This window comes from Pinus tabuliformis, chromosome 5_1 (genome assembly GCF_031772625.1).
Source record: "Pinus tabuliformis cultivar Carrire ecotype Pingquan chromosome 5_1, CPIR1, whole genome shotgun sequence".
In the NCBI taxonomy this organism is placed as follows: Eukaryota; Viridiplantae; Streptophyta; class Pinopsida; order Pinales; family Pinaceae; genus Pinus; species Pinus tabuliformis.
The window spans coordinates 73,685,073-73,699,966 of record NC_142305.1 but is presented as its reverse complement, the minus strand read 5'-3'; the positions used below and the strand labels follow the sequence as shown (position 1 = coordinate 73,699,966).

Sequence of the window (14,894 nt, the reverse complement as noted above, 5' to 3'; positions counted from 1 at the left end):
TCAGGAAGACACCCTACCATGAACATTGAAGAGCCTTGTTTGATAAGACGCAGACACCCATTAATGTGTTCAAACGCATATTTTGTAGGATGAATTGTTACATTTTCTTTCAAAAATACAAACTCTAACCCATCAAGCCGAACAGTACCTAGGTATTTCACCGAATCCTTCTTTCCTGCTTGTTTCTTGATAGCTGCAAGAACAAACTGTAACGAGTATACTTTGTTGTAGAAACAATTACCTACCTTGGATGAGGATGTTGGCTCCCTATAATACTAGTGATTACCCCATTACTATTGTAGTTATACCCCTTATTTATATTGTTGTTCCCCTATTACCCCCATGTTGTTATTTATGTGCCCCATAGAATCCCTCTATTGTTATTTTTGTGGCTTTATATTATTATTGTTAGGTTAGCTGGATTATATTATGACTCCTTAGACTCCTATATATAGAAAGGAGGTTTTGTCATTTGTATCATCCAAGAATTGTTCATTTATGTAATGTAAAGGAGGTTGACCCCTCGAAGAGGCTGAATTCTAAGGCATTGATCTATCTTTTCTTGAGCTAGTTTCATAACATTTGGTATCAGAGCTTTAGATTCTAGGGTTTCGCTGCTCCAAACAGGTCATCGTGGCATTTTCGCTATAACTTTTTTCTGTGATGTTTCAGAAGTTGCAAAAAAAACTGTTTTGAGAAGAAATCACGCTGAACCTTGGGTCCGAATTTCAGAGCTTTTTGCGCGATATTTGCGGAGATATGATCTGAGGAAGTTGGTCTTTTTGCAGACTCCTGAATTACATTCAAAACAAGTGACCTGGGGAAAATCGTCATAACTTTTTCTCTGGGGATTGGATTGAAATTTTGTAAGAAGGTACAAAGAAAGGATGGACTTTAGTTTCTTGTATGCGTGTTTTAGATCCAAAGGTTGAAATAGTGACTCGTGGCACGTCGTACAAGTTCGCTCTACTGAACTAGTCTAAAAGCAAGTCACTGTGGGAGATTTCACATAACTCTTCCTTGGAGAATCCAATTTGGGTCAGACTTGTGGCATTGGAAAGAGGACGTAGAAGGCTACTACAAGTCACAATTTCAAAACTAGATGATCTGAAATTATAGAGATACATCAGATTCAATATCAGGCTTCTATAAAGTGAAAAAGGGTGTGCAGTTTTTTTTAAATTTTTGTGTAAGCTTGGTTTAACGGAATTCAAAGGGCATAGTAAAGCATTATTATCGGTAACTGATGCCCCGAGGAAAGAAAATGAAAACACCTAGTAAGGAACCTGAAAGCTCTAGCATGACTCATGAAGAAGAGGAAGAAATGCTACATGATATATCAAAATTACAAGAACAAGTGCAACAAATGTCACGCTGACAAAAGCTAACAAAAGCTAAGATAAATGGCGTGGAATCTAAGATAAAGGGCATGGAAGCTAAGATGGATTATTCGAAGATATATTTGAAGAGATACATGGTAGATTTGAAGACAAATTTGAAGACAAACATGGCAGATTTGAAGACAGATTTGACAAATTTTCTACAAGAAATACTTACTAATGGTGAAAAGGTTCTAAAGGAAACTCATGATGTGAACAAAAGTAATGTTAATCATGATTCCATAGACTCTAATGTTGGATCGAAGACCCACCATATTAAAAAAATCGATATGAGGAAGTTTGATGGCAAGGATCCCGCCACATGGATATTACAGATGGAGCAGTTCTTCGATCTCAATAATGTGCAAAACACACAAAAGGTGCGTATGGAAATTGTATATTTGGAACCAAATCAGTTTGTATGGTATCAATGGATTTGCTCTCGTAAACAATTTATCACTTGGGCAATTTTTACGGAAGAATTGATAGCACATTATGAAGATACAAAAAGCAACACTTTTTTTAGCCAATTGATAAGTCTCAAACAAAAGGGTTCAGTAATGGAGCACATTGAGGAGTTCCAAAAATTGAACATAAGGGTAAAAGATATTCCAAAGGAGCATAGGATTGATGTGTTCATAGGGTCTTTAAAGGATAATATCCAACATGATGTTCGCCTTTGGGAACCTGATTCATTAGAGAAGGCATTCAGGTTAGCAAGAAAAATGGAAAGCAAAATTATGGCAACCAGGAAGTATACCACTCACAACTATAAAGATGGAAGTGTTGTTGCCCCTAGTCTTCCACAACCTATAAGGTTGACACCACAACAATTGGAAGAAAAAAGAGCAAAAGGGCTTTGTTACAGTTGTGATAGCAAATACACTAAAGGTCATAAGTGTGCTGAGAAGAAATTATTCTACATAGATTGTGAAGAGGAAGAAGAAAAGAAGCAAGAAAGGTCAAAAGAAGAAGATATACTCCAGGAACAAAGCCTAGATGAAGAACAAATAAATCCGACCATATCTTGTAATGCATTAGCGGGAATTACCACTCCTCAAACCATTAAGATAGAAGGACAAATCAAGAAGAAAAAGGTAATAGTGTTGACTGATTCAAGAAGCACCCACAATTTTATTCATTGTAGGGTAGCAAAAGAATTGAATTGCTTCCTATATCTAGCACCAGAGTGTCAAGTGATGATTGCAAATGGAGGAACAATAAATTTCTCTGGAAGGTGCCATAATATCAAGCTATCCATGGGAGAATATGTATTGACTAGCCCAATGCTTTCCATTCCAATGGGAGGTGTTGATGTTGTACTAGGAGTCTAATGGCTACAATCCTTGGGTACAATAGCTTTCAATTTTCAAGAAATTTTCATCAAATTTTCTACGGAAGGAAAGGAAGTTGAATTAAGGGGTATTGCAGGGAAACCAGGAAAGATAATTAGCTCTAATGGTATGACAAAGCTTCTAAAAAAGGAGCAAAGAGGTGTAATTGCACAATTATGTTCGCTAGATGTTTCCACATCGGAATCATCTATTTCTCCAGATCTCCAAAAAGTCCTGGACAATCATTCCAAGGTATTTGAGACTCCCAAAGGTCTCCCACCTATGCGTGATCATGATCATGCTATTCATCTGATTCCAGGAAGTGTTCCTCCAAACATCAGGCCGTACAGATATCCCTATGTCCAAAAAAGTGAAATTGAACGTATGGTTGAAGAAATGCTAGAGGCTGGTATAATTCAACCAAGTCAAAGTTCTTTCTCTACTCTAGTAGTATTAGCGTACAAGAAGGATGGATCATGGTGCATGTGTCCGGATTATAGGGAGCTCAACAAGCTCACTATTAAAGATAAGTTCCCCATTCCTGTCATTGATGAATTACTGGATGAATTGCATGGATCAATTTACTTCACCAAGTTGGATCTTCGTTCGTAATATCATCAAATCAGAATGAAGATTGAAGACATTCCGAAAACGACATTTAGAACTCATGAGGGTCATTATGAATTTTTGGTCATGCCTTTTGGCCTTACTAATGCACCTTCAACATTTCAAGGTTTGATGAATTCAATTTTCAAACCATTCCTTAGAAAATTTGTGTTAGTATTTTTTGATGATATACTAATCTACAGCAAGTCTTGGAAGGATCATGTTGAACATGTTGACAGGGTGCTACAACTATTGGAGGAGAAACAATTATATGCAAAAAGATCCAAATGTTTCTTTGGAGTCCAGGAGGTGGAATATTTGTGTCATATTGTATCTCATGAAGGAGTTAAGGTAGACCCTAGCAAAATTAAAGCCATTAAGGAATGGAAAATCCCCACATCCATAAAGCATCTGCGAGGATTTCTTGGGCTGACAAGGTATTATCGCAAGTTTGTTAAGAATTATGGGAGAATAGCAGCACCTCTAACAACATTATTGAAGAAAGATGCATTTTCATGGACTCCGGAAGCAACAAAGGCCTTTGAACATCTTAAAGAGGCAATGTGCCAAGCACCGGTCTTAGCTACATCTTAAAGAGGCAATGTGCCAAAAACCTTTATTGTGGAATGTGATGCTTCAGGAAATGGAATTGGTGATGTTCTAATGCAAGATGAAAGACCCATTGCTTTTGAAAGTCGTCCAATCAAGGGAAAGTTTTTAAGCAAAGCTATTTATGAGAAGGAAATGTTGGCAATACTCCATGCACTTGAGAAATGGAGACCCTACCTAATGAAGACACTTCAAGGTAAAAACAGATCATGATAGCCTTAAATACTTTTTAGAACAAAGATTATCCTCTAACGAGCAACAAAAGTGGGTCACAAAGATGTTGGGTTATGAATTTGAAATCATCCACAAAAAAGGGAAACAAAATGTGGTGGCAGATGCACTCTCAAGAAAGGATGAGGATGTGGAAGCATTGTTGTGCGCCATTTCTATTATCCAACCAGATTGGATAAACGAAGCAAGGGAGGAATGGAAGAATGATGAAGAAGTGTGGGCACTTATTCGAAAGCTACAACAAGATTCCAGTACGTCTGATACATTTAGCTGGAAAAATGATTCATTATGGTACAAAGATCACTTATACCTCTGTAAGAATTCCCAGCTAAAACAAAAGATTCTTATGGAATTGCACACTTCTCCCTTAGGAGGGCACTCAGGATTTTTAAAAACTTACCATAGGGTTAAGAAGGAATTTTTTTGGGATGGCCTTAAATCAGATATTCAAAAGTTTGTGGCAGAATGTTTGGTTTGCCAACAAAATAAAGTTGAAACAATTAAGAGACCGGGTCTATTACAACCTTTATCCATTCCAAGCCAACGTAGGGAGGAGGTTTCAATGGATTTTATCACAGGTTTACCCAAGTTTGAGGGAAAGAGTGTCATCATGGTGGTAGTTGACAGACTTACCAAGTATGCACACTTTTGTGCATTATCACATCCATTTAAAGCCAATACAGTTTCTACTGCATTTATGGAAATAATTCAAAAGCTACATGGAAACCCAAAGATTATTGTAAGTGACAGAGATCCCATTTTCACTGGAAATTTTTGGACAGAATTATTTTCTTGTCTTGGTACTCAATTAGCTCATAGCTCATCTTATCATCCTCAATCTGATGGGAAAACTGAGATAGTAAACAAATGTTTGGAAGGATATCTTCGTTGCTTTGTATCTGATAAACAGACACAATGGGTCAAATGGTTGCCTCTGGCTGAATGGTGGTATAACACTTCCTTCCATACAGCAAAAAAAATGACCCCATTTATGGAAATTTATGGGTATCAACCACCATCCATCACATCATATTTAAGAGAAAATTCTAAGGTTCAGGCAGTGGAACATCACATCGAACATCAACAACAAGTCCTCCAACTCTTAAAGGATAACCTCGTGTTGGCACAAAATAGAATGAAACAACAGGCAGATCAGCATTGTAGTGAAAGAAGTTTTGATGTAGGTGATTGGGTATTCCTATGGCTACAACCATATAAGCAAATGGACCTAAAGCAAGCTAAGAAGGATAATAAATTATCACCAAAGTATTATGGTCCACACAAGGTGTTGCAAAAGATTGGTACTATGGCATACAAATTGGAGCTTCCTGCAGCTTCTCGATTGCACCCAGTTTTCCATGTTTCATGTTTAAAGAAGGTTATAAGCGATAAGCTCCCAGTTCAAACAATATTGCCAGAACTTGACGAGGAAGGAAAAATTATATTGGAACCAAAAGCAGTCACAGAAACAAGAACTCGACAGCTACGAAATCGATTAATTTCAGAGTATCTTATCAAGTGGAAGAACTTATCTGCTGAAGATTCCACATGGGAGGATGAGAATTTTATGCAGAAGTATCCAGAACTACTCAAGCATTGAGGAAAACATTTTTTTGAAGGAGAGGGGCATGTTGGATCCCTATAATACTAGTGATTACCCCATTACTATTGTAGTTATACCCCTTCTTTATATTGTTGTGCCCCTATTACCCCCATGTTGTTATTTATGTGCCCCATAGAATCCCTCTATTGTTATTTTTGTGGCTTTATATTATTATTGTTAGGTTAGCTGGATTATATTATGACTCCTTAGACTCCTATATATAGAAAGGAGGTTTTGTCATTTGTATCATCCAAGAATTGTTCATTTATGTAATGTAAAGGAGGTTGCCCCCTCGAAGAGGCTGAATTCTAAGGCGTTGATCTATCTTTTCTATCTTTTCTTGAGCTGGTTTCATAACAGAGGAAATGGTACAATTGATTGTGTAAATGGTATTGTCTCTCAACGAATGTTTTGAACCACAATGTGAGGTTGATCTTATAGTATGTGCAGATTTATCGACATTATTGTCGAAAGGAACAATGGGATTTGCAGGAACACGCATAGCCATGGCCGCAAGCTTACAATCTTATGCCTTATATCTTATGTCTTATGCAGACAATTTTATGTCTTATCCAAGCAATTAATATGGCTAAATGTATTGTAATTTAAGGGATTCGATATGGTGTTGCCTTCACGGGTGTGCTTGCAGGTAGGTCATATAATTAATAAAATGATATTATTTTGTGTTGGGGAGGAATAACCTTCCCAGTCATCTGATCCGGTTCCAGGTCGGGTGGCAGCATCTCTTCTTTATGGTGTGGAATATTTCTTAATGGTTTGATTTCATAATTTTTCTTAGAATAATCATAAGGACCTCAAGATACACTTGTTTAACAATTTATTTTAAAACATTCCATTTATTTTCTACATAAGTAATTATTGCATAAACAAATGCTTACAGTCATGGATCAGCAGAATTAATATTATTGTGACATATAATGCTTCCTTCCAAAATTCAATACCTTCTTAACACAATAATGTCACCAATATTCTTAAGCATTACTCATTCGAATTTTTGTTTTATTTTATGTTGATCCAATTCTCTAAGTTTTATTGTTTTATACTACAAAATTGCTATTATTGGTAATTATTGGAACTCATAAACTCCATGTCTCTATACTACGAAATTTGTGATAATTTATGGTTTAAGTATTGTAATTCAATTGAGTAACTAAATGTATATTTTAAATTTGAACATGTCTAAAAATGTATATAGCAATAATGAACTTACTTGCCATCCTTATGAATTCAAATGTGACTTATGTTATTTGTTTTTTATTCCTTATTATTGAAATGTATATAGCAATAACGAACTTACAAACTTACTTGTCATCCTTGAATTCAAATGTCACTTATATTATTTGTTATTTATTCCTTGTCATTGTAATTTATATAGCAATAACGATGGGGTGTACCATAATTCGATCACCCCTTTTCTTGGTATTTTTATCATATTTTTTGGCATAAAAGTAATGTATAATTTAACTGAATATTACAGGGTAAATCATGGCTCCTAAACATCGAAGACAAACCTGAAACAACCCTGCGGTAGAAACACCACCTCCCGCCACTTCAGAGATAGGAACCCTAGATGAGCAAGCTATATTACATTCCCTTGGGGAAATGACCAATATCTTTAAGGATTGGGTCTCAAGCCAAGGACAAGATCAAGGAAATGTGCAAAAGGAATTGGGACAAAAATAGATACAAGACCTAAATTCTCAATCCAATGCCAAAGATGGACAAGCAACACTTGATATTATGAAAGAAGTCCAAAAATCCAAATTACCAGAGTTTACAGGTCTAGAAATGGGTTCAAAAGCGGAAGCATGGGTAATCACTATTAAAAGAGCACTTAGTTTTAAGGCATACACTACTAGGGAAAAGGCCCAGACATCAATGAGTCTACTAAAAGGAGATGTCTTATTATGTTGGGTAAATGAAGAAATGAAGATGCAAGTCACCCCAGTGCAAGTTACTTGGGAAATGTTTGAGGAAGCCTTCCAAACTAGGTACCTATCAGAAGAGTACAAACACCAACAAGTAGGAGCTTTCCATGAAGCACGACAGAATGGTAGATCTATTGAGGACTATGAAGCTGAATTTTATTCGTTGGTCCATCACGTGGACTATATGGATGATGATAAACATCAAGCTAAAAGATTCTTGCATGGACTCGACCCCTTAGTCCGAGTAGAAGTCGCCATGTGGAAACCCACCACTATGGCAACAACCACTAGTTTAGCCAAACAAGTCCTAAGGAAAATCAATATGAAGAAACAAATGGTGGTTAATGGAAATTCAAGAAAGAAGCATTCCACAATAAGGCTAAATAAACCTGGGGGATAGCCATATAGATTCCAGGGAAGACAAGACACTATTTCTTGGATCGCTAGTGCAACTTCTCGACCGCCTCCAAGAGGACGTAAGGGTCAACCTTACTTGAATAGTGGGTGGCATAGAAGATTTGGTGACCAAGGACAAGTACAATGTAAGAAGCAGGCACCAGTAGAATGTTGGAAATGTAAAGGTCCACATTATAGAAAAGATTGTCCAAGCTATCAAACAGGGATTAAAAAACAAGAATACAAAGCAAAAGGAGGAAGACTACAAAACCCACATCAAATTCATTCAGCCACAAACCATCGCCAAGCTGAGCACCAAGCCACTGTAGTAGAGTCTGCAGGTATGATCAATAACATCCCTCTATCTGTGTTAATCGACCCAGGTGCCACTAATAGTTTTATTTCACCTTCAACAATACTTAGATGTGGATTGATAGCTCATGAGCAAAGTAACTTTAGATTGGTAGAAATGGCATCAGGCTCTCAGTACTCAGTAGAGTCAATGGTAAGAGGTTGTAGTGTTAACATTGGGGGGTTTGATACCAAGATGAACCTATATAGTACGACTCTCGAGACATATGACTTAATCGTGGGAATGGATTGGCTTGAATCCCATCAAGTTATACTGGATTGTTATAAGAAGACAATTCTCATAAAAAATGACCAAGGAGAAACCAAAGTAATAAAAGGGATTAGACGTGGTGTTACGTTGCGCCTCATATCAGCCAAGAAAGTTAATAAGTTTATGAGGAAAGGGTGCAAGATTTATGTGGTAGAAATGGTTCCTACCAATGAGAAGCCCTCAGATAAATTGCACCCACTACTTTCTGAATTTGGAGATGTATTTCCCCTAGAGCTACCAGGTTTGCCTCTTGTTCGAGAAATTGATTTCTCCATAACTTTGAAACCAGAAGTGGAACCCATATCCAAAACACCTTATCGAATTACTGTTCCAGAGCTTAATGAATTGAGTATACAACTCAAAGAACTTCTTGATCAAGGTTTTATACGACCCAGTGTGTCACCTTGGGTGCACTAGTAATCTTTGTAAAGAAGAAGGATGGAACTCTTAGGTTATGTATTGGTTACTGAGATCTAAGCAAGGCCACCATTTGGAATAGGTACCCCATGCCACGAATCGATGACCTCTTTGACCAACTAAAAGGAGCTTCAATATTCTCCAAGATAGACTTACGGTCAAGTTATCATCAACTAAGAAACAAGGAGGAAGACATACCTAAGACAACATTCAGAACGCGATATGGACACTATGAGTTTATTGTTATGCCATTTGGTTTGACTAATGCCCCAGCAGCCTTCATGAACTTGATGAACAGTGTCTTCCAAAAATATTTGAACCGCTTTGTTCAAGTGTTCTTGGATGACATCCTCATTTACTCCCGTAATGAGGAAGATCATCTAGAACACTTGAGGTTGGTAATACAATGCCTTAGATAACATAAGCTATATGGAAAAATTTCTAAATGTTCCTTCTTTGAGAAAGAAATTCAATATCTAGGCCATACCATTAGTGGCAAAGGCATTGCAGTTGATTACAGTAAGATTGAAACTATAATGACTTGGCCCTCTCCTCAGAATGTCAAAGAAGTACACAACTTTATGGGATTGGCAGGCTACTATAGAAGGTTTGTAGAAAGGTTCTCACAGATATCTAATCCCATCACCCACCTCCAAAGGAAAGGGTTTAAGTTTGAATGGACAAGTGAATGTGAGAAAGCATTTAATGAGCTAAAACATCGACTAACAATGGCTCCAATATTAAAAGTACCCAACATGGACAAGGACTTTCTTGTATGCACGGATGCATCAGAAGAAGGATTAGGTGCAGTCTTGATGCAAGATGAAGGGGTTATCGCTTATGCTTCTCGAAAATTTAAGAACCATGAAATCAATTACGAAACTCATGATATGGAACTAGTAGCAGTGGTAATGGCCTTGAAATTGTGGAGACATTATCTAATGGGGCATCAATTTGAATTAAGAACAGATCATAAAAGTCTTGAGTATATATTCACACAAAAGGACCTTAATGCTCAACAACGATGCTGGAGTGAGCTATTTAGTGATTATGGTTTGAAGATATCCTATATTAAGGGAAAAGAGAACAATGTTGCAAATGATTTAAGTAGGAGACCTAGACTTCATTCAATATCATCATTAAAGATAGACTTGAGGAGCCGGATTCTAAATCCTCTAGTAGGGGACCCACATTACCGGCAAATAAAATTTTCCTTACAAGAAGAGGTACCTGTGGTGACCTAGTGGGAGGAATACACCTTAGAAAATGATGGATTGATACGATATAAGGGTAGGGTTTACATCCCAGAAGATGATGATCTTCGGAATTTAATAATGAAGGAAGCCCATCAAGCTCCATATGCTGCACATTCGGGGAGTCCAGAAAATGTATGCAGACTTAAAACAACTATTTTTTTGGACAGGGATGAAAAAGGATATAACAATGTTTGTGGCCCAATGTTTAGAATGTCAACAGGTTAAAGTTGAACATCATCACCAGGCAGGGCTTTTACAACCCCATGATATACTAGAAACTAAATGGGAAGTTGTTTCGATGGATTTTGTTGGAGGCTTACCTATGACATCCCAAAGACATGACTATATTATGGTTGTGGTTGATAAATTAACTAAGAGTGCTCACTTCATCCCAGTCAAGGCCACCTTTGAAGCATCAATTATCGCTCAAATTTTCCTAAAAGAAATAAGTCACCTTCATGGAGTACCACGAAAGATAATATTTGATAGAGACAAATGTTTTACTTCCAGATTTTGGAAAAGTCTATTACAATCTATGGGAACACAACTGAATTTCAGTATAGCATATCACCCAGAGACAGATGGTCAAATAGAAAGAGTAAACCAAGTGTTGGAGGACATGCTAAGAATGTATGTGATGGATCAACAAAACCAATGGGAGAAATACCTTCCCTTAGTGGAGTTTGCATACAACAATAGTTACCACAGTTCAATACAGGTAGCTCCCTTCGAAATCTTGTATGGAAGACCATTTCATACTCCGTTAAGTTGGGATCGATTAGAGGATCGAGTCATGTTGGGACCTGAAATGCTCCAAGAAATGGAAGAAAAAATGGCCACAATTAAATAGAGACTAAAAAAGCCAAGGATCGCTAGAAAAGTTGTGTTGATGCAAAGAGAATTGATAGAAACTTTGAGGAAGGAAGCCAAGTTTTCATTAGAATTAAATCCTTTAAAAGTCCCTTTAGGATGGGTAAGGGAACAAAGCTATCACCTAGATTTGTTGGGCCATTCACGATCCTAGAGTGGATTGGACCAGTTGCTTACAAGCTCGAGCTGCCATTCCATCTAAGAAGTGTTGGCCGCTCTAATTGTTTTCACAATTCGAGCTCCACATAAATTGTCAACCCGAGAAGGTCTTTTTATTCCAAAGGTAATAGCGCACTGGATATGCTCAATTTCAAAAGCAAGATCAATGTTGTAGTAAAAGAAAGACACACATCTGTTAAATTCATCAATCTATCAATTCACACTCTACTTAATTAAAGCCGAAGTCAATTAAATTATAGCAGAAACGATTTCTCTGTTACAGCAAAGGAAAAACAATCTATAAGGAAAGAAATCATTCAGCCATAGCAGGAACAGGACCCTATTCCCTGATGGGAACTTCAGCACCTGCTGCCTGGCACTAATCACACTGTAAAAGAAGTAGCCTCAAGAGGTCAAGACCCTATTCCCAGGAACAGGAACCTTCAGCACTTGTCCTCTTGTTTCTAATCACACTGCAGGCAAAAGAAAGCAATCAATGGGAGCAAGACCCTATCCCCTTATACAGGGATCTTCAGCACATGCTCTCATCATACACTCGTGCATTCAATACGTGTAGCGCTAAGAAACAGAGTATTGCAAACCATGTAACTAGTGTTTCAGCAACAGAATTAAAGAAAGTGCAAACACATAAAGAAATAAACAACTACAGGAACAAAAGGGGTGAATCTTGTGAGGAAGGCGGGCCCTTTCCTTCTCACAAGATTCCCCAGGAGAAAGAATTAAACTGGAACGCTCAAAACAAGTCTTTATTCATCTGTCAAGAAACTGATACATTACAAAAAGGAGACTAGCTCCTGTCTCACACAATGCTGTTCTGTGAATTAGAGTTCGATCCCCCTCTAATGATGATGTCTCCTCTTTTTAAAGAGGAGACATCATTTACAATTTACATGAGAGCGAATATCTCGATTCTGTTCAAAACAAGACTATTCTGCTCTTTTTAAAAAGAGATACTATTACAACCGAGACAACAGAAGTGCTATCTTCAAGATAATCCAGGTAACCGTATCTTCGGGCTGCTGCTATTATCCACAAAAAGTTCTTCCAGAATCGCAAATTACGCATAACAGGATTTGCGTGCTTGACAGCTGTTTCAGCAACTGAGTTAGCTGTTTCAGCAACGGGACCAGCTGTTTCAGCAACGGAGTCGGCTGTTTCAGCAACGGAGTCGGCTGTTTCAGCAACAGAGTCAGCTGTTTCAGCAACGGCCGCTCATTCCCAACAAGGCATATAACTTATCTGCGATCTTTGACTTGTGTTAGCAACAATGCACTTCAATAAATGATAAAATATAAGAGTATTGTGGAATTAAATGTAAGACAGATTAACCATATAATAAAGAAGAGGTTTCTATATACCTTGGAATAAAGTGAATGAAAAAGACATTGAGGTTCATGGTTTTAAGAGTAAAGTGATGTCAAAATATATAGCAAAAATGGTACATAGTGGAGTCCTAACATCCCCCCCAGCTAAAAATGTTGCATGTCCTCAGGCAACCCCTTCGTCCGAATCAGAGTCTGAGTACTGGGACTGGCAATGCAAATTACTCAAGCAGTAGCTGGAGAAGGTGGCGTCTGTAGGAGCTCGGAATCCGCTGTTGGTCTGCGACTGTTGCCATGCCGAGGCTTCCTCTCTGTCAGTCAACTGATAATGACATTGATATTTTTCTGAAGGCAGCCATAAGATTGGAAAACGGAAATGATACCCAATCCAGTTTACTCCACAATGTTGAATGCAATCAATATACTTAGGAACCCTGGATAATGCAGCTTGAAGATTGAGAGGGTTAAAAGGATGATAATCCTGTCTTTCCTTACATGACTGCTACCAAAAGATATCATTGGCCTTCAATGCAGCAGGACCCTTCATTCTAATGTGCTCTTGACACTTAAAAAGGATTGAATCCTGTAATTGCTGTATGTGCTCGTTCATTCCTGGCTTCTGCAAGAATTCATAATACTGTGCTATAAACATGGCTGGACCTACAGGCTCTGGTCTAATCCACAGGAGTTTATTCTCCTCATTATGACTGCTTGCATTGAACGCAGTCTGCCAAGTGAGCTGATTAGACAAAAATGAAGCAAATGCCCTAATTTGTATATCGCCTGCAATTGGAATAATATTAACTCTCCTTTCTTCAGGAATGGCCTCATTATGAAGGTAGAGTTCGCACAGCAGATGCTGGTCACTTTCAGGGGCCTCCTTAAAGGTCTCAACAAATTTCTCTGAAGTCAGTAATTCATGTGGTCTGCCATGTGCTATTGATTTTATTTGAAAATAAACTAGTCGTTCAGTAAGAAAGAGAGAGTAATTTACAGAGGGTTTACGTGTAACCATCAACTTCCGCACCAATGAAAACATCAAGGCTATCCGTTCCTTAGACTGTCTGGCTTCCTTCTTATATTCCCTGTGCTCTTGCAGTATATGTTCCCAGCTATCCCAGTTAGTATATACATAGCTCTGCCATTGCAACTTATGCTGTCGTAATACTATATCCTGTTCTTCAGCATATTGCTTCTTCCATCTGTTCAGTTGTTCCAATGGGTCCCATGGCGGAGTCTGTGTCTTTTTAACAGAAGTAGTGGGTTGGGACACTATTTCCTCTGTCTGTATGGCTGCCTCAGAGGTAATGCATTGGGGCATTGTTTCTTCTGTCGGGATAGCTGCATCAGTAGTAGTGTGCTGGGGCAGTGTTTCTTCTGTCGGAATGGCTGCATCAGTAGTAGTGTGCTGGGGCAGTGTTTCTTCTGTTGGAATAGCTGCATTAGTAGTAGTGTGCTGGGGCAGTGTTTCTTCTGTTGGAATAGCTGCATTAGTAGTAGTGTGCTGGGGCAGTGTTTCTTCTGTCAGGATAGCTGCATCAGTCCACAAAGGATGATATATCTCTGGTTTGATTTCTTCTTCTTCTTGCATCATAGGGGGTCCTACTGGTTCTTGTGGAGCAGTAGGGCATTCCTCTTGTGTTCCATCTGTCATAATTGTTTCAGGGAGTGGAATTTCAACTACTTTATAGCCTGCATTTTGATAAATGGTGCCACACTCCTTGCACATATATTCCATACATGGCTCCCTGTTTTGCATTAAGGCTACATGTGCTAATGTATGGAGATTGAGTTCTTTTTCAAAAGCCTCTCGGGCCATGGCTAATTCAGCTCTGTAAGGTTCTAATTGAGACTTCAGGAACTCATTTTCCTGCAGTAGAGATGTCATCGTATGTGGACCTTGTATGCTGATTGTTTCTGTTGGAATATTTTGTTGATGCACAGTGGTAGCTAGTTGTTGCACCACAATGGGTGGTTCTTGTGTTTCATCCACCGGGCCAGGAATGGATTCTTGTTCTCCAGTGACTAGTTCTGATACCATAGTGAGTGGTCCTTGTGTTTCATCAGGAATGAATTCTTGTTCCTCAGTAACTAGTTCTGATACCACAGCGGGTGGTCCT

The 14,894-nt window shown here is 38.2% G+C and overlaps 1 protein-coding gene across 1 annotated transcript; it reads left to right on the top strand.

The window, feature by feature from the left end:
• Window positions 1–8,576: 8,576 nt before the first annotated feature.
• Window positions 8,577–9,146, top strand: LOC149163511 (uncharacterized). Its single transcript, XM_089429154.1, has one exon. The coding sequence runs from the start codon at window positions 8,577–8,579 to the stop codon at window positions 9,144–9,146; it is 570 nt and encodes a 189-aa protein (XP_089285280.1).
• Window positions 9,147–14,894: the final 5,748 nt, after the last annotated feature.

Excerpts from the sequence above, each read along its gene's own strand:
- LOC149163511 (XM_089429154.1), top strand. The coding sequence starts at position 8,577 with ATGGCATCAGGCTCTCAGTACTCAGTAGAGTCAATGGTAAGAGGTTGT.